Source organism: Neltuma alba, unplaced genomic scaffold (genome assembly GCF_004799145.2).
Source record: "Neltuma alba isolate B1F8T4 unplaced genomic scaffold, ASM479914v2 tig00011771_pilon, whole genome shotgun sequence".
In the NCBI taxonomy this organism is placed as follows: domain Eukaryota; kingdom Viridiplantae; phylum Streptophyta; class Magnoliopsida; order Fabales; family Fabaceae; genus Neltuma; species Neltuma alba.
In genome coordinates, this window is record NW_021636394.1 from 109,440 (window position 1) to 132,910 (window position 23,471).

The following is a 23,471-nucleotide window of genomic DNA, read 5'->3' on the forward strand; positions in this document are numbered from 1 at the left end:
ACAAGAACGAGTGATAGAAGATTGAAAGAGTTGTGAAGTGGATGTAGTATGGAGGAAGAATTCTATGTTCCTCCCAATGGTAGTGGTGGGGGTTTAGCTCTCTGGTGGACCAAAGAGGTGATAGTGAATATTTGATTGCATTTAGAGAATATAATCCATACCCAAATATGTTACTTTTATCTATGGGGCGCCTACAAAAAAAAAGAAAGAAAGAAAGAAAGACGAGTGTGTGGAAACTTAGACATGTTGCAACTGGTATTGATGATGCTTGGTTATGTTGTGGTGACTTCAATGATGTTCTAGCTAGTGATGAGAAGATTGGTAAGCTGCTTGTTGATATTAGAAGGGTACTTAATTTCCAAAATGCTTTAAGTGATTGCCAACTTATGGATCTTGGCTTTCAATGTCCAAAGTTCACTTGGAGTAACAAGAGATTTGAGGAAGAGCATGTGAAAGAGAGGCTAGATAGAATGGTAGCTAATGTTGATTTCAGAGATAATTTTCATAATTTTCTAGTGAGTCACATTACGCCTACAGGATCTGATCATCACTTGGTGCTGATTGATTGTGACTTCAAATATGGGAAATTTGTGAGGGATTTCTGTTTTGAGGAAGTTTGGATTGAGCATGAAGAGTTTCTTCATATTGTAAAGAAGGGTTGATACCTGGATGATTTTGAGGAAGGTACAAGAGTTGAAGAACTAATAGCAAGGCTTAATAACTATAGAAAAAGTTTATGTGATTGGGCGAGGAAAAATTTTCCAAATGCTAGAAGATTAGTAGAAAGGCTTACTGCACAATTAGAAAAGTGCAATGAAGGCCCTGCAATAGTCGAAAAAAAGAGTAGCAGTTGATAAACTTTTAAAAGAAATTGAAGAAGCTTGGGAAAGGGAGGAGAAGTATTGGTGGCAACGCTCTAGAATGAATTGGCTTAGGTATGGGGATCAAAATACAAAGTTTTTTTTTTCACTCAAGTGCCATTCAAAGAAGGACTAGAAATAAGGTGGTGAGATTGAAAGGGGAGAATGATATTTGGTCAGAAGACAAGGAGGAAATTAATGAGGCTTTCTGCAATTTTTATAATGAATTGTTTGCTTCAACTGGAAATAGAGATATGTCGGAGGCCCTAGGCTTTGTAAAGAAGGTTATCACAATAGATGATAATTTGTTGCTAGAAAGAACCATTATCATGGAGGAAGCGAAGCAAGCTGTGTTTGAATTGAATGGGGCTAAGGCTCCTAGGCCTAATTGGTATTCGGGTATGTTTTATCATGTAGCTTGGGGGGAGGGAAGGGGGGGAGTTTTGGAGATGGAAATGGATTTTTTTTAAAGAATAATGCTGATATGAATCCTTTAAACTGTACAAATGTGGTTCTACTTCCCAAGGTTGAGCAAGCTAAAAAAGTGGGACAATTCAAACCAATAGGTTTTTGTAACTTCGCCTACAAGATTATTGCAAAAATTTTGGCAAATAGCTTGAAGATGTTGTTGAAAAGAGTAATTACTGAGAATCAGCATGCGTTTGTAGCAGAAAGATTGATTCAAGACAATATTCTCATTGCTCATGAGGCCTTTCATTACTTAAAAAATGTGAAGATTGGTAAAGATTGAGATGGCTGTGAAGATTGACATGAATAAGGCCTAAGATAGGCTAGAGTGGAATTTTATTAAAGAAGTAATGAGAAGGATGGGTTTTGGTGAACGATAGATTGCTTGGATAATGGATTGTGTAACCTCAGCAAGTCTGAATTTAATGGTTGGTGGTAAGAAGATTGTTGGTTTGAAGATGGAAAGAGCCATAAGATAGGGACATCCCCTTTCTTCTTATCTTTTTATCATAGCTGTTGATGTCTTGTCCTTAATGATTCAATGGCATGTGACAAATAAGAAGCTGAAGGGTATCAAACTAGCAAGTGTCCTATCCTTTCCCATTGTTTTTTTGCTAATGATGCGTTGTTCTTTATTAATGCAAATAAGAACAATTATCGTGTTTTAAAGAGAATTGTTGATGTGTATTGTATGGCTTCGGGTTAGGCTATGAATTATGAGAAGTCTTGTATTTTTTTCCTCAAAAAATACTAATGATGTACAGAAGAATGAGATTTGTGATATTCTGGGAATTAAAGCAAATGAGAGCTTGGGAAAATACTTAGGGTTACCTTTGCCATGGGGAAAGTCTAAGATGGAGGCTCTAAATTTTGTCAAAGGGAAATTGAGTCTAAAATTGCAGGGATGGAAACAAAAACTTTTGACCTTTGCTGGAAAAGAAATGTTGATTAATGCTGTGGCTAATGCAATACCTATCTTCCCCATGTCTTGTTTCAAGTTTCCAAGGAAAATTTGTACTGATCTAGATAGTATGGTTTCTAATTTCTAGTGGGGTCAAAGGAGAGGAAGGAAGAATAAATTGGAAGTCATGGCAAGCTTTAAGTAAGGCAAAAAGCGAAGAGGGTATGGCTTTAGAGATTTAGAGGCTTTTAACAAGGCTTTGCTTGCTAAGACAGCTCGGAGGCTAATTCAAAATCCTGATGACTTATGGTGAAGGATTTTGAAGGGTGTTTATTTCGCTAAGTCTAATTTTCTGAAGGCTAGGAAGGGAAGTAAAGCATCATGGGCTTGGACTAGTATTTTAGAAGGTAGAGAAGTGTTGAAAGAAGATTTGTGCCAGAAAATAGGCAATGGTGACAAAGTAAGGGTGTTCTGTGATAATTGGTTGATAGAGAGACCTGTATACTCTTTAAGATCAAGGGTATTGACTGATGAAATGAAGAATTTAATGGTTAGTGACCTTATCACACTACTAGAAAAAACACTTTTAACGTCGCAAAATAACGGCGGTTAAGCAGAAAAATGACGTGAAAAAAAAGGCGGTGGCATTTTTGTAAATAAGACGAAGAGGCTCTCACTTTCCACGGCGATTATTAAGAAAACCGCCGTGGAAAGTGAGTCACTTTACCTTCTCCTTCGACACTTTCCGTCTCTTTCGTTTTCATTTCTTCAGTGCGCCGTGGTCCCCCTCTGTCCCACCACCGAGAAACTGCCATTACCAGCCATTCCCGCCACTACCCCATCGTTTAAACTTCTCCATTGTGCTTGTGGTGCCTTGCCGCCGTCCGCCATGGTTCGAACGCCCCTCATTACGCATCATTCTTGCACGGCTGTGGTCCCCTCTGTCCCACCACCGAAAACTGGCCATACCCCCACTATCCCACCGATTAAACTCCTCCATTGAGGTTGTGGTGCGTGCCCGCTGTCCGCCGCCATCCGTCGCCGCCGAACGCCCTCATTTCGCGTTTGAATCTTCTCTGCTCTGTGAGTATCCTCTTCTTTCATTCTTTTCAATTTTTCTTGGTTTGTTGAATGTTTTGACCATGAAAATCTGTTATATATGAAATGGGTTTGTTAGTTTTACATTATGGTTGGCTTATATTGTTCATTTTATATTTTTTATGTGGTTGAACCGTTGATTGGTGTTGATTGGTGGGCATTGGATGTGAGAAAACCTTAATTCCTTCTTATATACTGTATTAGAAACATGTTTAAATGTTTGGAGTTAATTAATTGTGAAGTTTTTAAATTTTTTTATAATTTTTTGATATTTATTTCGAATTTTTGGTAATTTTTTTGTAATAAATATAAGAATTTAGTAATAAATAATTTGTTTGTTATTTGGTGTTTTTTTTCTTTGATATGAATTTTGATTGATAGTAAAATGTTGTTTAAATAATCTGTAGAACAATGGATCGTAATTGGATGAAAGCTAAGAGAATTAGCAAGGAATATGAGGATGGGGTTGAAAATTTTCTTGAGTTTGCTCAGAGAAATGCCCCTAGTAAAAGAGATGGATTATACTATTGTCCTTGTGTTAAATGTTTAAACAATAGTCGACGGAGTATTTCTGAGATAAAAGAGCATCTTATCTGTGATGGGATAAATTTGAGGTATACAAATTGGATATGGCATGGAGAAATTAGAAAGACTACACTGTCTGCAAATGAGAAGGTTGTGAATGAAGACTTTGGTGATAGAATTCGGATATGTTTCGTGATATAAGGTCTGAATCATCTACACAGTTCTCTTCCACCTTTGAAACTTTGTGTAGTGATGCAGAGACACCTTTATACCCGGGGTGTAATATCCTAACTTTTTTTTAAAAAAAAAATAGAGTCAACTTTCCACCAACTTTTGGTGGAAAGTTGAATGTTACGGTGGAAAAGTTTGGATGTGGAAAAATTGGGAGAGGCTTGTGGAAATTTTGGCATCAGGAAGACTTTGGGGGAGAGAAGGAAGACTTTGGAAAGGAGAGTTAATGCACGAGGAAAAATGCTAAAGGGTGGTTAGAATTTACAGCATAAAAGGGAGAGGGGACGCAGAAGTTGGGAGAGAACGCGTGAGAGAAAGAGGGGAGGAGAGAAAGAGAGCGAGAAAGAAATAGAAAGAGCGTAGCAGCAGTCCTCGTGAAGGAGAAGGCTAGGCTTTGAAGATATTTTAGGTACACAAAATTACTTCTTTTTATCAAACTTTCTTTATAAATTTCCTGTATATTTTAAGCTTCCTATTTACGTTATTACTATAGTGATTGGAGAAAATTTTGAGACTTATATATGATCTAAGTATTGAGTTTTGACAAAAGTTGACTATAGAAATTTAGAAGTAAATCAGTTGTTAATTTTAATCGGTTTAGATTTCTCTATTTGTTAGTTTTAGTATTTAAATTAATTTATTTAGTGGAAAATATGTTATGTATGAGATATACCATGTTTTTTACCGATTAAATTCAAGTTAAGTAATTTATTTGGATTGTTGATATATTATTAAGATTTTAATCGTTTAGTTTTATTTATTGGGTGACTGGAGGTTTTAAAATAATTATTGTAGCTAAAAAGTTTATTATTTGTGGAAATATATATGTGTGGTAGTTATACCATTAAAGTTTTTGATTAGATTATTTATTTATAAATACTTGAAGTATTATTGAATTTTTGATAGTTTGATTTTGAGGTTTAAACTTAAAATGAGATTTTTTTTAGAATTTAGAACATAATATTTTACATTTAGAATTGTGGAAAATCCTTTTTATTAAGGTCAATAATTTGGAGGTGGTAAATAAATAATTTGGGTTGTTAGAAATTTTAGGTTGTTTCCAAAATACTTAATAATTTTTGGGTTATGAGAGTTGCGGGAATTTAGAATAAAAATTTAATTAAATTAGAATTAATAATATAGAGAAGTTTAATTAATTAGTTTATATTAATATGTGGTTATATTAATTGTGTAGATTAATTATTGGTTGAGCAAAGGATTGACCTTGTGGTAATCCTTAGTATTGCTTTGGTGAGAGGTAACCACTTTCCACTTGTTATATGTGCTAATATGTTGTTTGTGAGCATTTTGCTATTTGGTATAATGATTTGTTATTTGAAACTCGAATAGATAAATTATATCTTTTGAGCTATGAAAATTGTCTTGTGGGATTTTTGGAATTGTGATTGAGAAGTTTGGAAAGATATATGATTTATATCTTATGGATTATACTGGGAAAAGATTGAGACATTTTTGTTATATTTTGAATGGTTGGTGGTTATTTGGATTTTGGATTGAGCGCTATCCTACCACGTGGTAAGGCCGCCATTGGTGCACATTGGTTGGCTTCTTCCTTCGTCCCTAGAGTAAGGGATAGACCCTTGTGGCTTTTTATTCGTCCCCCAAAGTGTGGGATAGGCCTATAATAAGGGATGAATCTTTGTGAATACTTAATCGTCCCCCAAGGTATGGGATAGGCCTATAGGTCGGTTTGATCCCTTATAGTGAGGGATAGACTTATGTGGCTTGTGTGTTAGCCCCCGTAATGAGGGTTTGGATGATTGAGATTATTTGAGTATACATATTTGTATTTCATTGGTATATAGATATTGAGGTTTAATAATTATCCCACTTGACACCTCACGAGCACATGTTAGTATGTATGATGGGTTGGAAAGTTGGTTACTGAGGCGTTTGTCTCACCCCGTGGTTTAACATTTTCAGGCGATAGTTCAGGTGGTGGCCCATCAGGGAAGGCTCCGGAGGCATAGTGTGCTGTTATAGCTTGTATAGCCTCCATGCTTTTGTTCTATGTGCTGACTTGTTATATATTGCCACATAGGGCCCATATACTTTAATGCTGTAAACTAATACTTTTAACTACTACTATCTGATATGGGAGGTCATTGGAAGACCAGAGATATTTAAGACTTTGCATATTACACTCAGTTGATAGTGTTGACTTTTGACTAATGGGCTCTATGATTTCTATTAAAATGTTTTATCAGTTCCTGTGTTTGAAAGTGTAAGTTTGGTTTGGGCTAACGGTTGAATGATATTTCTGGACTTTGAAAGTCCAAGGCCCAAGTGAATGATTGATGTGGCTCGTAATATAAGTTTATTTCTTTTAACCATGATAGCGATTTTAAAATTTTAAGGTCTCTTCTTTTCTATCATGGTTAATCGTTCGAATAGATTGAAAATTTTGATCTAAATGGGTTTTAAAGGAACGGTTGTCACAATTTGGTATCAGAGCTAAAGATTCTGTGAAGTGGGTTGCATTACATTGCATTTAGTGGCAATATATAATAATCTCACATAACCTTCCCTGTTACTTTGTGTCTGTGTTTGTCCTTACTTTGTGTTTCTTTTGGTGGGTTCCATCCTTAGGTGGGGAGGATGGTATGGACGCGATCCCGACAAACTGATCAGGGTGGAGATGAATCCACAAACCCACCTAATCAACCACCGAATCCTTTGCAGTTTAACCAGGAGACTTTACTGCAACAGTTAAGGGAAGTGGTAGTTACGGTGGTAGATGAGAGAGTAAGAAAGATGGAGGAAGATTTAAGAGTCAAGAAAGCTGTGGAAGAGTTTGAAGGGAATGGGCTTCCTGGACCGTTGGTGGGAAATTCTATCACCCACAGGGGTTCTATTGAAGGAACCAGAGAAGAGAGTAGTTCATAAAGGCGACCAGGAAAAGAAGAAGCGGTGAACCTTAAAAGCATATGGAAGGACATAGAGCGGCATCACCCAAAGACGTTTGATGGGGGTATGGATCCTGACAAAGTTGAGGCTTGGATAGATGACATGGAGACAATATTTAAAGCTTGTGGCTGTAATACCTACCAAAAGGTACAAGCAGCGGTAGTTTTACTGAGGGACCGAGCTAAGAGGTGGTGGAGGAGCGTAAGCGGCATAGATGACTAGGGGATTACTTGGAACGAATTCAAACAGATGTTCTTTGATCACTACTTTCCCCCAGCCATGAGACAAGAAAAAGAAACAGCTTTTTATGCTCTTCGACAGGAGAACATGCATGAGGATGAGTTTATTGCCAAGTATATTGACCTCTCCAAGCATGTTACCTATCTGCAGCAGAATGATAACCCAAAGTGGATGGCCCAACAATTAATAGAACGGGCGAGGCCAGAGTTGAAACAACAAATGGCTTTATATGAGTTTAAGAGTTTCGAGGATGCCTGCACGAAACTCAGGATGACAGCTCGCAGAACCCGAGAGGTAGAGGAGAGCCGACGTCGGGATAATCAGGGCAGATTCTCTGGTTTTATGAGGCCAACGGGAGGAGTCAATAAGAAGGGTAGCTATAGTTATGGGAGCTCAGGGAGCTTCAGCAGAGGCAAGAACCAGAATCAGAAGGATTCAGCCCGTAGAGGCTATATGCAGAGGAGACAGGCTCAGGGGAGCCGTATGGGAGGAAATCAGAGCTTTTACCGTGAGCCTACCAAATCTACACCAAGTATTGGCGGTCCTTGCTCGAGATGTGGGAAGAATCATCCAGGACAATGTTTGGAATGCTACAGATGCCATAAGTTTGGACATATAGCTCGCAATTGTCCAGAAACGCAGCAGTAAACTCCTAGTTTCAGATCCACAGTGCCCGGGAGAGTTTTTGCTTTGACTAGAGAGGAAGTTGGTACGTCTCCTAATCTGATTAGAGGTACTGTCTCTCTTCAAGGACATGTTATACCTGTGTTGTTTGATTCTGGCGCCACTCATTCTTTTATTGCTGCGGAATGTGCTCAAAAGTTTAAATTTCCAATGCATGATTTGTCTTGCATGTTGAAAGTGTCAACTCCAGCGGGAGCCACTGTGTTAACCACACAGGCGTGGTTAAGTCTTGTACTTAAATTTGAGAATCGTGAGTCTGTGATTGATTTGATTTGTCTACCCTTCAAGGGTATTGACGTGATTATTGGCATGGATTGGCTATCAGCAAATAATGCCATTCTGGATTGCAAAAGGAAGATAGTAACTCTTCCTTTGTGTACTATGATAGTTGAGGCTATTAATGGTCGTTTGTGGTTGTCTGCTACTCAAGCAACTAAGTGTATTCAGAAGGGTTGTCAGGCGTATGCTGTTTTCTTTTCTGTTAGTACGGATAAAGAAGTTGGTATAGAGCAAATCGAGGTAGTAAAGGAGTTTCCTGAGGTATTTCCTCAGGGAGTGTCCAGTTTACCTCCTGAAAGGGAAGTTGAATTCTCCATTGAGCTAGTACCAGGGACAGCTCCAATTTCTAAAGCACCGTACAGAATGTCACCTTCTGAATTGGCATAGCTGAAAAAGCAAATCGAAGAGTTACTTGAAAAAGGATTTATTAGACCAAGTGTCTCACCATGGGGATCACTAGTACTGTTTGTGAGAAAGAAGGATGGGAGCTTGAGATTGTGTATAGATTACAGGCAGTTGAATAAAGTAACTATCAAGAACAAATATCCTTTGCCTAGGATTGATGACTTGCTAGATTAATTAATGGGGTCAGCAGTGTTTTCTAAGATTGACTTAAGGTCTGGATATCATCAATTAAGAGTTAGAGCAAAGGACATCCCAAAGACGGCTTTTCGTACCAGATACGGACATTACGAGTTTCTAGTAATGCCTTTTGGTTTGACGAATGCTCCGGCGGTGTTTATGGACTATATGAATTGGATCTTTAGGCCGTATTTGGACAAGTTTATTGTGGTGTTTATAGATGATATTCTGATATACTCTAAGAATGAGGAAGAACACCGAGAGCATCTTTACATTGCATTGCGAATATTGAGGGATCATCAGTTATATACTAAGTTGAGCAAGTGCGAGTTCTGGCTTAAAGAAGTGAAGTTCTTGGGCCATGTAGTATCCGCCGAGGGAGTAGCTGTTGATCCTAGCAAGGTCGATGCCGTGTTGAAATGGGAAACACCAAAATCTGTGACGGAGGTAAGAAGTTTCATGGGCTTAGCTGGGTATTACCGAAGATTCATCAAAGGATTTTCTCAAATCGCCATGCCTCTAACTAAGTTGACCAAGAAAGACCAACCGTTTATTTGGAGTGAAAAGTGTGAGGCGGCTTTCGAAGAACTGAAAGCTAAGTTGACCACGGCTCTAGTGTTGACTATTCCAGATCCTAGTAAACCGTACACCCTTTATACTGATGCTTCACTTAAGGGTTTAGGGTGTGTCCTAATGCAGGAAGGAAAGGCGGTTGCCTATGCATCTAGGCAATTAAGGCCACATGAGGAAAATTATCCTACGCATGACTTGGAATTAGCGGTGGTGGTTTTTGCATTAAAGATCTGGAGGCACTACTTATATGGATCACAGTTTGAAGTTTTCAGCGATCACAAGAGCCTGAAGTATTTAATAGATAAGAAGGAATTGAATAATAGACAACACCGGTGGATGGAATTCATCAAGGACTATGACTTTGAGTTTAAGTATCATCCGGGTAAAGCCAATGTGGTTGTAGATGCTTTGAGTAGGAAAACGGTGCATGTGTTTCACATGAGTTTGGAGGAATACTACTGCTTAGAGAGATTGAGAGATCTCCAAGTGATGCATGAGGCTCCAGCCACTCTACAATCAATTTTGGGTGATTATGAGTTCTTTCGAGATTTGAAGGCTGCACAGATGGAGGATGACCAGTTACTGAGCATTCGAGAGGAAGTGGAGACCCGTGGTGTGCTTGATTATGAAATTGGTGAAGAAGGAATCCTGAGGTACAAGAAGAGGATTTGTGTCCCTAATAATGAGGAAATCAAAAGGACTATTCTAGAAGAGGCGCATCGAAGTAATTACACGATACACCCAGGGATAACCAAGATGTACCAAGACCTGAAAAGGAACTATTGGTGGCCAAAAATGAAGAGGGATGTCACGGACTTTGTAATGAAATGTCTGACATGTCAAAAGGTCAAGATAGAACATCAGAGACCTCCAGGACTATTAAAGAATCTTGATATTCTCCAATGGAAATGGGATAGTATTTCCATGGATTTCATTACTGGTATGCCAAGAACCCCGGCTGGCTATGATGCGATATGGGTAATTGTAGATAGATTGACTAAGTCAGCGCACTTCCTGCCTATCAAGAGCACTTACTCGTTAGAACGATTGACAAAGTTGTATATAGATGAGATTGTTAGACTTCATGGAGTGCCAGAGTCTATCATTTCAGATAGGGACCCGAGATTTACATCGAACTTCTGGCAGTCATTACATGAAGCCATAGGCACCAAGCTCAAGTTTAGTACTGCTTATCATCCTCAGACTGATGGACAGACTAAGAGGACGATTCAGACTCTCGAGGACATGTTGAGGGCTTGCGCTATAGAGCTAAAGGGTAGTTGGGACACTCACTTGTCATTAGCTGAGTTTGCCTATAACAACAGCTATCACTCTAGCATTCAGATGGCACCATATGAGGCTTTATATGGGAGGAAATGTAGATCTCCACTTTGTTGGACTGAATTAAGTGAAAGAACAATTATTGGCCCAGATTTAGTGGACATCACAACTAGAAAGATTGAGCTGATCAAGCAGAAGTTGTTGATGGCCCAAAGTCGATAGAAGAGTTATGCAGATCGTCGAAGGAGACCTTTAGAATTTGAAGTGGGTGATCATGTATTTCTGAAGGTTTCACCTGTCACTGGTGTTGGTAGATCCATCAAAGCCAAGAAGCTTACACCCCGATTTATGGGTCCTTATGAGATTTTGGAGCGGATTGGACCTGTTGCATATCGAATTGCGCTGCCGCCACATCTTTCCAGTTTACACGACGTGTTCCACGTGTCACAGTTGAAAAAGTATCATCCCGATCCATCTCATATTATTGAACCCGAAGAGGTCGAGTTGCGAGATAATTTGACCCATCCAACAGAACCAGAGTGAATTTTGGACGTTAAGGACAAGCAATTGAGGAACAAAACTATCCGTCTTGTTAAGGTCTTCTGGAAGGGCATGAGTCCCGGTGATGCTACTTGGGAGACAGAGGAACGAATGCGTTACGATTACCCTTACCTGTTTTTTTAGTAAGCACTTTGAGTTACTTTTGTTTTTAATTTCTTGTGTGTGGTTGTTTGAATTTTGGGGACAAAATTCTAATTAGGTGGAGAGAATTGTAATATCCTAACTTTTTTTTAAAAAAAAAATAGAGTCAACTTTCCACCAACTTTTGGTGGAAAGTTGAAATGTTACGGTGGAAAAGTTTGGATGTGGAAAAATTGGGAGAGGCTTGTGGAAATTTTGGCATCAGGAAGACTTTGGGGGAGAGAAGGAAGACTTTGGAAAGGAGAGTTAATGCACGAAGGAAAAATGCTAAAGGGTGGTTAGAATTTGCAGCATAAAAGGGAGAGGGGACGCAGAAGTTGGGAGAGAACGCGTGAGAGAAAGAGGGGAGGAGAGAAAGAGAGCGAGAAAGAAATAGAAAGAGCGTAGCAGCAGTCCTCGTGAAGGAGAAGGCTAGGCTTTGAAGATATTTTAGGTACACAAAATTACTTCTTTTTATCAAACTTTCTTTATAAATATTTCCTGTATATTTTAAGCTTCCTATTTACGTTATTACTATAGTGATTGGAGAAAATTTTGAGACTTATATATGATCTAAGTATTGAGTTTTGACAAAAGTTGACTATAGAAATTTAGAAGTAAATCAGTTGTTAATTTTAATCGGTTTAGATTTCTCTATTTGTTAGTTTTAGTATTTAAATTAATTTATTTAGTGGAAAATATGTTATGTATGAGATATACCATGTTTTTACCGATTAAATTCAAGTTAAGTAATTTATTTGGATTGTTTGATATATTATTAAGATTTTAATCGGTTTAGTTTTATTTATTGGGTGACTGGAGGTTTTAAAATAATTATTGTAGCTAAAAAGTTTATTATTTGTGGAAATATATATGTGTGGTAGTTATACCATTAAAGTTTTTGATTAGATTATTTATTTATAAATACTTGAAGTATTATTGAATTTTTGATAGTTTGATTTTGAGGTTTAAACTTAAAATGAGATTTTTTTTAGAATTTAGAACATAATAATTTTACATTTAGAAATTGTGGAAAATCCTTTTTATTAAGGTCAATAATTTGGAGGTGGTAAATAAATAATTTGGGTTGTTAGAAATTTTAGGTTGTTTCCAAAATACTTAATAATTTTTGGGTTATGAGAGTTGCGGGAATTTAGAATAAAAATTTAATTAAATTAGAAATTTAATAATATAGAGAAGTTTAATTAATTAGTTTATATTAATATGTGGTTATATTAATTGTGTAGATTAATTATTGGTTGAGCAAAGGATTGACCTTGTGGTAATCCTTAGTATTGCTTTGGTGAGAGGTAACCACTTTCCACTTGTTATATGTGCTAATATGTTGTTTGTGAGCATTTTGCTATTTTGGTATAATGATTTGTTATTTGAAACTCGAATAGATAAATTATATCTTTTGAGCTATGAAAATTGTCTTGTGGGATTTTTGGAATTGTGATTGAGAAGTTTGGAAAAGATATATGATTTATATCTTATGGATTATACTGGGAAAAGATTGAGACATTTTTGTTATATTTTGAATGGTTGGTGGTTATTTGGATTTTGGATTGAGCGCTATCCTACCACGTGGTAAGGCCGCCATTGGTGCACATTGGTTGGCTTCTTCCTTCGTCCCTAGAGTAAGGGATAGACCCTTGTGGCTTTTTATTCGTCCCCCAAAGTGTGGGATAGGCCTATAATAAGGGATGAATCTTTGTGAATACTTAATCGTCCCCCAAGGTATGGGATAGGCCTATAGGTCGGTTTGATCCCTTATAGTGAGGGATAGACTTATGTGGCTTGTGTGTTAGCCCCCGTAATGAGGGTTTGGATGATTGAGATTATTTGAGTATACATATTTGTATTTTCATTGGTATATAGATATTGAGGTTTAATAATTATCCCACTTGACACCTCACGAGCACATGTTAGTATGTATGATGGGTTGGAAAGTTGGTTACTGAGGCGTTTGTCTCACCCCGTGGTTTAACATTTTCAGGCGATAGTTCAGGTGGTGGCCCATCAGGGAAGGCTCCGGAGGCATAGTGTGCTGTTATAGCTTGTATAGCCTCCATGCTTTTGTTCTATGTGCTGACTTGTTATATATTGCCACATAGGGCCCATATACTTTAATGCTGTAAACTAATACTTTTAACTACTACTATCTGATATGGGAGGTCATTGGAAGACCAGAGATATTTAAGACTTTGCATATTACACTCAGTTGATAGTGTTGACTTTTGACTAATGGGCTCTATGATTTCTATTAAAATGTTTTATCAGTTCCTGTGTTTGAAAGTGTAAGTTTGGTTTGGGCTAACGGTTGAATGATATTTCTGGACTTTGAAAGTCCAAGGCCCAAGTGAATGATTGATGTGGCTCGTAATATAAGTTTATTTCTTTTAACCATGATAGCGATTTTAAAATTTTAAGGTCTATTCTTTTCTATCATGGTTAATCGTTCGAATAGATTGAAAATTTTGATCTAAATGGGTTTTAAAGGAACGGTTGTCACACGGGGTGCAAAGATGATTACACAAGGTTGACAACCGTGTTGAAACTGATGAATTTGAAGGCAAGAAATGGTTGAACCGATGCTAGTTTTACGGAATTGCTTGAATTGCTCAGTGATATTCTTCCCAAAGGGAATTCGCTTCCGAAACGAATGTATGAGGCAAAAAAGATTTTGTGTCCGATGGGTTTGGAATATAAGAAGATACATGCGTGTCCTAATGACTGCATATTATTCAGAAATGATTATGAAGGGTTGAATAAGTGCCCTAAATGTGGGACTTCAAGATACAAAATGAAGAAAGATGATGGTGATTATAATGAGATAGCCAAAGGTTCTCCTTTGAAGGTTCTGTGGTATCTTCCAATAATACCACGATTTAAGCGTCTATTTGCTAATGCCACAGATGCAAAGAACTTGAGATGGCATTTCGATGAGAAAATATGTGATGAAAAGCTTCGTCACCCGGCGGATTCTTCTTAATGGAAAACAATAGATCAAAAATTTCCTCAATTTGGTGGCGAGCCAAGAAACCTTCGGCTAGGGCTTTGTACGAATGGAATTAACCCGTATGGTAATCTTAGTAGCACACACAGTGCTTGGCCAGTGCTCCTTGTAATTTACAATTTGCCTCCTTGGTTATGTATGAAAAGAAAGTATATCATGCTATCTTTGATGATCTCGGGGCCAAAACAACCGGGAAACGATATCGATGTGTATTTGACACCTTTGATTGAGGATCTGAAGACATTATGGGAGAAAGGTGTTGATGTGTTTGATGCATATAAACAAGAGGCCTTCAATTTACGTGTCATGATCTTCACCACGATAAATGACATTCCAGCATATGGAAATTTGTCAGGATACAGTGTTAAAGGCCATAAAGCATGCCCGATATGCGAAGAAGGCACCCACTATATGCAACTTAAACATGGCAGGAAGACAGTATACCTTGGTCACAGAAAGTTTCTTAGTCGGTATCACCCTTACCGTAGATTGAAAAAGGCATTTAATGGCTCCAAGACCATTAACTGGAGAAGAAGTTTATCAGCGGGTGGAGGGAATTAATGTGGTCTTTGGTAAGAAGAAAAAGAAGACTGCCGGTGAGAGGAATATATGGAAAAAAAGATCTATCTTTTTTGATCTTTCATATCGGCAGAGTCTTGATGTGAGGCATAGTCTAGATGTGATGCATATGGAGAAGAATGTGTGTGAGAGTCTTGTTGGTACACTTTTACATATAAGTGGAAAGACTAAGGATGGAATCAATGCAAGACGTGACTTGGCCGAAATTGGAATAAGAAAACTCCTCCACCCACAAGAAAGAGAGGGTAAACGGGCTTATTTACATCCAGCTGCGGACACATTATCAAAAGCAGAGAAAACAAGTTTCTGTGGTTTTATTAATAACCTTAAGGTGCCACAAGGTTATTCTTCAAATTTGAACAAACTTGTTTCAATGCATGATTTGAAGATAACGGGGATGAAGTCTCATGATTGTCACGTGTTGATGCAACAATTACTTCCACTTGCTATTCGAGGCATTATGAAAACCGATGTGAGAAGTACTATTACAAGACTTTGTATGTTTTTTAGCGCTATTTGTAGCAAAGTCATTGATCCTGCTGAGTTAGATGAATTAGAAAATGAAGGTTATGTAATCCTCTCCCAATTGGAAATGCACTTTCCTCCCTCATTTTTTGATATTATGGTCCATTTGATAGCTCACGTTATACGAGAGATAAGACTTTGCGGCCCTGTGTGTTTAAGGTGGATGTACCCATTTGAGAGATACATGAAAATTCTAAAAGGGTACTCTAAGAATCCTTATCGGCCTGAGGCATCAATTGTTGAGAGATATATAGCTGAAGAGGCAGTTGAGTTCTGCAATGCATATCTTGATAAGGTAAAGACAGTTGGACTTCCTCAATTTCGGCATGATCAGGGGAGAAGCAAGGGAACACGGGGTGTCATAGTGAGGTCTATGTCAAGAGATGTTGTAATGCAGGCACATCTATATATTTTAAACAACACGGATGAAGTTTTGCCTTACTTGAATGCTCACAAGAATATGTTGAAGAACTTGAATCCAAGAAAGAACGATATGCAACTAGCCAACGAGCATAACAAGTCATTTGCCGAGTGGTTCAAGCAACAAGTGTTAAAGGATGGTAATCCTTCTGAAACAATACAGAGACTAGCTGCAGGGCCTCGTTTTGAGGTTGTGTGTTGGGGCGGATATGACATAAATGGTTATTTATTTTATACAAAAACCCAAGATGATAAGAGTACCATGCAGAACAGTGGGGTGATGGTAGTAGCTGAAGCAATGCATTTTGCTAGTTCAAAAGATAGAAACCCAATGTTAGCGTCAATGTCCTATTATGGAGTAATAGAAGAGATATGGGAAGTTAGCTATACCAAATTTAAAGTTCCCGTCTTCAAATGTAAGTGGGTTAATAATAGTGCCGTGCAAGTTGATGAAGAATTTGGTTTTGTTTTAGTCGATCTTGAGAGGATTGGATATGGAGATGAGCCATTTATTTTGGCAAATCAAGCAAAACAAGTGTTTTATGTTACCGATCTAGCAAAAAAGAAATTATCTATTGTGCTCCAAAGTAAGAGGTAAGGAGATGAAGGTGACTCAGAGGTCAATCTTGACGAAATCCCGCCTTTCACAGTTACTCGACCTAAAATACTGAATTAGATTTGGTAGATAATGACTATGCAGTTAGGGACGATCATTGTGATGGAATTTGGGAGGATAATCGTTGTAAGACCTAAAATTTGTGATTTTTTTTAAATATACTTGATGTTTTATATGGGACTTATTCTAATATTTATTGCTTGTTTGTTGAACAGGAAATGGATGGATCTAATCAACAGGGTTCTGGAGATGACAACTCCTTCCATAGAGCGAAAAGAGGTAGAGGGCCAACCCGTATGAAGAAGTTGGCCTTACGTGATGAGAACACACAGCCCCCGAGGATTGTAGTACACTTTGACGCTGATTTGAAACCTATAGGTCCTGAAGGGGCTAAATTTACTAGTTACGTGGGCTATCTCGCACGCAGTAAGGTTGGGATTGACATTCCTAATTGGAAGATGGTAGATAAAAACTTAAAACAAAAAATTTGGGAGGATATTTTGGTACGTTACAAATTCTTTTCTTAATTTATTAGTATTAATTATAATTGATTATTTGCTTATAACTCTATTGTATTATATTGCAGCTGACATTTGATATTCCCGCAACTGAAGAAATGAGAGACCGTTTGTATAAGCAACTCGATGACCGGTGGAGGGATTTTAAATCCATGCTTACAAGAGAGTATCTTCGTGGAAAAAGAATGGGCGAGCATCCTCAAGAACGATACTCTTTTATTAGTGACGAGGCATAGGAGAGGTTTGTGCAGCAACGTCAAGACCCTGCATTTCAGGTTTGGTTTCTTCAAACTTAGTTTTTTATCAATTTATATTATATTTAACTAAACTAACTTTGTTAAGTTTTTATTGTCATAGGCACTAAGTAGGAAGAACAAGCAAATATCTGAGCTGAATGTGTACCCACATATCATGTCTCGTGCAGGGTATGGTGGGTTGGAAAGAATCATGATAGAGGAACGGCAAAAGAGTGCAGAAATGGCTGCTACTTCAGATCCTACTGGAGTCATTCCACCTATCGACCGTCCTTCTCGCCAAGAAAAATGGAAGGCGGCGAGGATTAAAAATGGTCAATATCTCACTCCAGAGGCTGCTATTGTTGCTGAAAAAATTGTAAGTAATATTAGCATTATGCTTCATTAATTGTTTCTTTAATTATGTTAAATTGAAATTGTTATTTTAATGTTACAGGATACACTTGAGGACCAATTATCCCAAGGTACATTTGTTCCTCATAGGCGGATGGACATCTTGGCCACTGCTATTGGAAAGGCTGACCATCCTGGCAGAGTCAGAGGGGCCCCTAAAGGAATTGGCATCAAATAATTTTTTGGTCCTGGTTCTCGAAAAAGTACTGGATCATCCTCCGCTGACATGGTATCTAAAGAGGAACTCGATCGACGATTACAAGAAGAAACAGAAAGAGTTCGAGTTCAACTCAGTGAAGAACACAAGGCAGAGATGCAAAAGATGCGTGAGGAGTTTGATGCCAAGTTTACAATGATGATGGGCACGACCGGATTCCAGATGCCTCGAGTGCTTGAGCCGTCACAGGTAATAAAGGTTCATTTCGTCAATTTAAACTTATATAATGTGCCTTAAGTAATTTTTTTCTTATATTTCAGGGTTTACCTATGATGAAAAGTGGGAAGGGTAGTAATAATCAGACACAACAGCTGACATTATCTGACTCTGACCCTAGCCCTGACCCTGTCCAAGACAATGGAACACCGTGTTCTCTCTATGCCGACGTTAATGGAGATTCGACATTTCATGTTGCTAATGGCCGAGTATTCTCGGGCTCAACCATCCACGGGAAGAAAGTTCTAGTAGATCAATCGAGGGTGATGGTAGATAAAATCCGTAGCAGTCAAGGTGATACACCAGTGCCCATCCCTACTGATGAGGTTCGCCTACTGGTTTAGGCTAAAGGAAATTTCATTCTGTGGCCAAAATGACTTATTGGAAAGCCTGCACCATCGAAGAAGGCGACATCAAAGAAGGCGACAACGAAGAAGATGGCAAGTAGCGCTTCAGTACCTATCCTGCTGCCTCTTCTTGCTGATATAGGGGTTATGTATGGGAGTTTGGAGCTTCTTCATAGCATGGTAACAAATATGGAAAACTCTCTTACTTATAATATGCCGTCGGGAATTGTGGGTTCAGATGTCACATACCAGTTCACTATTGACAAGAAGGACCTCATTCAGTTCCTGAACTTTGAGGAGTTAGATATAGTCTTTATGCAGCTAGCTATTTTCTAAGTTACAATAACTAAACTAATTTTTTATATTTTACTTATGCATATTCTAATATTTCTTATTTGAACAACAGGCATTTTGTTGGAGTCTGTAGGCAAGCAGGACTTGAGGACACATATGGCTTTATGTGTCCTCAAAAGGTACAAGAAATAGCCAATACTGTGGAAGCCAGGTCGATCTATATGATGACCGCAATGACTCAGTTGAAAAAGAAAATATATTTTGTACCTTACGTGGAAAAGTAAGTATATTATTATATTTGAGATACACTTGTTATATATGTAGGATTATAATTAACATGGTTTGTATTTTGCAGTTATCATTGGACACTAATTGTTTGCTCCCCTTTTAATAACAAAGTCTACTGGTTCGATTCCCTCTGTGGAAGTCCAACAGAAGAAACCAGAGATGTCATTGACACGTTAGTTTTATGTCTATATATTTATTACATATAAAGTTTATAAAAATGTGTTCTAATGTTCTAATATTCATGTTCATAGGGCTTTTCACACTTTCAATTTTATGACCAGGCATCAAAATATGCAATCACCAACATGGTTTCTCCCACAAGTATGTTGTTTTGAGCTAAATATGTAGTTATAAATCTTTTCAATCATCAAATTAGATAATGCTTATAAATTTTTTATTTTTTCAGTATCGTTGTCAATCTGGAAAAGTTGATGCGGATATTATGTCATCCGTTATATCAATGACATTATTGAGACAGGGGTAACTGAAAAATTGCACGAGGTAATTAAATATAACTTATGTTGCATGTAATTCTGCTCATTTTTCCGCTCATTTTTCCACGTTTTTAATCAAGTTGACTAATGAATCCATTTTTGATTTACAGGCATTCAAAAATGGTATGCCATATAGCATGGATGAGATCAACTTGATAAGAGACTCTTTGTCAACCACGTTGTTAGAAAATCTTTAAAATGTCAAGTACTAAGGTCTCTTAGCTTCCTCACGTAGTGGTTCATTTTTTGATTGTTAAACTATAGTTGATGTTCATATATGGTAATATTCAAATAGTTTTGTTGAGATGATGCTTGGTGTTCGTCTGGTAATCTTCAAATGGTGCTGCATAAATGTCTACCAATTTGGGTAGGGAGGTGGTAAAATATAAATAAATGAATGAAAAAAAAAAATATAACATTTAACAGCGGTTTTATGGAAAACCGCCGTTACATATAATTTCCACGGCGGTTCTATCTAAAAACCGCCGTGGAAAATAATTTATAACGGCAGTTTACTAATAAACCGCCGTGAAAAAATTAACTTTCCACAGCGGTTTTATGTAAAACCGCCGTTGAAAGTTAATTTTCCACGGTGGTTAATAACCGCCGTGTTTTCTTATACTTTCAACGTCGACTCTTTTTACTCCACCTCCAAAACCGCCGTTAAAAGCCTCAATTAACCGCCGTTAAAAGCCATTTTTCTGGCAATGTCAAAGATGGTAGATGGAGACTGGAAAATTATGAGAATATTTTTGATGAGGAAGATATTGAAAGAATTAGATGAGTCAAACTTCTAGGGTCTAATTTAGAAGATATGATGTTGTGGTTGCGAGGTAAGGATGGTTGTTATGCAGTGAAGTTAGGCTATAAGGTGATAAAGGAGAGAGAGGTCGGTCTTAGATACAAGGATCATGGTAGCTCCTATAGAACTCCTAAATGAATTTGGGAGGGAATTTGGAATGTTAAAATGCCTCCAAAGGTCAATCATTTTCTGTGGAGGGCAATTTCTGGAGCTCTAGCTACTAGGGAGGTTTTGTTTAAAAGAAAATGTGTAGTATCTCCGGTGTGTGATCTTTGTGGAATACAGGAGGAAACCATTGAACATATACTTTTCTTCTGTTCTTGGACTGCACAGGTTTGGTTTGGCTGCGCTCTCGCTAAGGTTCGTGGGAATGGTGACTTCAAATTAGACATATGGCTAGAAGAATGGTGGAAAGAGGTGAGAGGCTTGAGTGAATTTGAAGTGGCTTTATTTGTCTATCTGCGTTGCGAAATTTGGAAAGCTTGCTGTAAATTTTTCTTTGAGCATGAAGAGCTTAATGCTTTTCATTGTGTGGCTGCTACTCTGAGAATGTTTAGGGACTTTTGGGATTCTTTAGACGAAAAGAAGAAGGGGGATGGGCATGATGTTTATACTAAAAGGAATTTACAGTGGGTTTATCCAAATGCTGGTGTTATAAAGATTAATATTGATGGTTCATTCTGCAGCAAAAGCAAGGCGGTGGCTCTGGGTTTGTTGGGAAGAGTTGAGTATGGGAGGTCTGTTAGAGGTATGGGGATGAAGGTAGATGCTGATTTTGCTTTCATGAGCGAATCTTTGGCATTGTTTGTAGCTTTGGAGTGTAAAGGGTTGGAGAATTGGAGGGGTATGGAGGTGGAGACAAATATCCAAGAGCTGCTCTGCAGAATGGAGAAAGGTGTTTTGGAAGGTTGTGAATGGGGAAGCAGTGACATTATACAAAATTGTTTAGATTTGTTGAAGTCTAAACAGAATTGGTCTCTTTCTCTCGTGGCTCGGGATGTCAATAGAGCTGCGGATTGCCTTGCAGCTAATGTAAGGAGAGGAATGGTACCGGGAGGATGGTTTTTTGAACCACCACCCTCTCTGTGTTTAGTTTTGAGGCATGATTTTGAGGTAGTTTGTGGATTCTCTTGGGATAGAACTGGGATTGGCTAATGTTTGCTGGTTTTTAGCTTCTTGTTTTTTTTTTTTTTTGAATTGATGTTTGCATTTTACTGCTTTCCTCAGGTTGTATTTTAGGTCTGTGTTTTTTTTTGTCTACTTGGCCTTCTTGGCTATTCGTGTTTGTACTTCCTGCTTTTTGATTAATAAAATTGACTCTTTTTTAGCTGGAAAAAAAAGTAAAATAAACAATTTATAATTTTTTTCCCTCTTTTATAACAAATGCATTTGCATACTTATAAAAGATCATGTGCTTAATGTATTTACGTATGATGTAAATATTTATAAAACAATAAATGATACTCCTCCGGTCCTTAATATAAGACCCAATTGGTGAGTTGGTTTTGGTCCTAAATATAAGATCCATTTCTCATATTTATCAATTTTCTCTAAATTACCCCTATGGATACTCCTTCAACCATAATCAAGTAGAAGAGGAAAATGAGGTATTAAAAAAGATGATTATGGTATTTTAGGAAAAACGTGTCACATTTCTTATAATTAACTAACTTACCTAACTTCCTTAATCTAATCAAATTAGTTAAATGGGTCTTATATTAAGGACCGAAGGAGTATTTTCATTATCCATAAAAGTATATGTATAAAGTTTCAATTTGATCTTTTAACATTTAGTTGTTTATTCCTAACATTAAAATTTAGATTTTTAGTACTAATTATTGTTATTTAAAAAAATACTTAATATTTAGTATTAAAGAATTATGTATTAATAATTAAAATTTTAATATCAATATTTTTTATTGATAAAATTAATAGCATTAAGAAATAGAGAGATATAAAGACGCTTTATAAAATTAAAGGAATAAAACAAAAATTTATATAAAACTTAAAAAACAAAAAATGCACCTATTTCTATTTTTTTGTCGTTTTTCCTAGAAGAAAATATAGAAATAAAGGGTTTGTTTGGTTTCTTATTTTAAAAACAATTTTCTTGTTTTAAAAAATAAGAAAACTTGTTTAGTAATTTTTTTGGTTGGTTGTTTTAAAAAAAATATATTCTTAAAAACTTAAAAAAAAAAACAAGTTTGACATGTTTTTTGTTTTTGATTTTGTAATTTTTATTGGGAAAACCATATTGAAGGTACCTATACTTTCTCTTTATTTTTAATTTGGTACCTATGTGTTTTTTTCCCTTTAATTAAACATTTAATTTTATCTTTTTAGCAACATTAGCTCTTATAATTTTGTTATATTGATATTTTTAGTCTCTACATAAGGATTAATAATATTAATAGAGGAAAAATAAAGATTTAGTTAAGAACAAAAAAACACATAGGTACCAAATTAAAAATTGAAAAAAAATATAGGTACCTCCAATATGGTTTTCCCTTTTTATTTTATGTTTTGGAAAATTAGAGAAACTTTCTTCTCTTCCCACTTATCACCCGTCACGTTCACCATCGGTGACGGCCATTACTCACCAAATATGATTTTTTGTTTCTTTGTTTCAAATGGGAATTTTTAATATAATTATCCAAACATTTTTTTTATTTTTTATTCTTAAAACTTATTTTAAAGATTAAAGTATAAATATGATTTTTAGTTTTATACAAGATTTTAATTTAATCCCTTAATTTAAAAAGTATATTTTTAATCTTTTAACCTTTAAGGTTTAAATAACTATTTTTTATAATAATCATAGTTGTTTAAAAATTAAACTTTATATATTAGCATTTGATAATATTTTATTAAAATTTAACATCTTAATTTTATTATTTTTTTTGACAATTTTAGGATTAAGAGACTAAAAAATATATTTTTTAAAATTAAAGAATAAAATTAAAACCGTGTATAAAGTTAAAGAACAAAATATATACAACTGTGCTTACTGCTTAACCTATTTTTAAAAAAAAATTTACAAAATTCTTCTGAGGGGAAAAAAAAAAGCCCACAGTAACGGATGCGAAAGGTTTTAAAAATAGTTTATACAATAGGACTAGAACTACATTGCTCTGAATAGTGATTTGAAGCTGTGTTCT

General features: G+C 36.6%; 1 protein-coding gene across 1 annotated transcript; it reads left to right on the plus strand.

Moving 5' to 3' along the window:
- The first annotated feature begins 8,085 nt into the window (after nt 1-8,085).
- LOC114717715 (uncharacterized) lies at nt 8,086-8,601 on the plus strand. The gene has a single exon (XM_028902912.1). It carries the CDS (start codon nt 8,086-8,088, stop codon nt 8,599-8,601), a length of 516 nt encoding a protein of 171 aa, XP_028758745.1.
- Nucleotides 8,602-23,471: the final 14,870 nt, after the last annotated feature.

Excerpts from the sequence above, each read along its gene's own strand:
- LOC114717715 (XM_028902912.1), top strand. The coding sequence starts at position 8,086 with ATGCATGATTTGTCTTGCATGTTGAAAGTGTCAACTCCAGCGGGAGCC.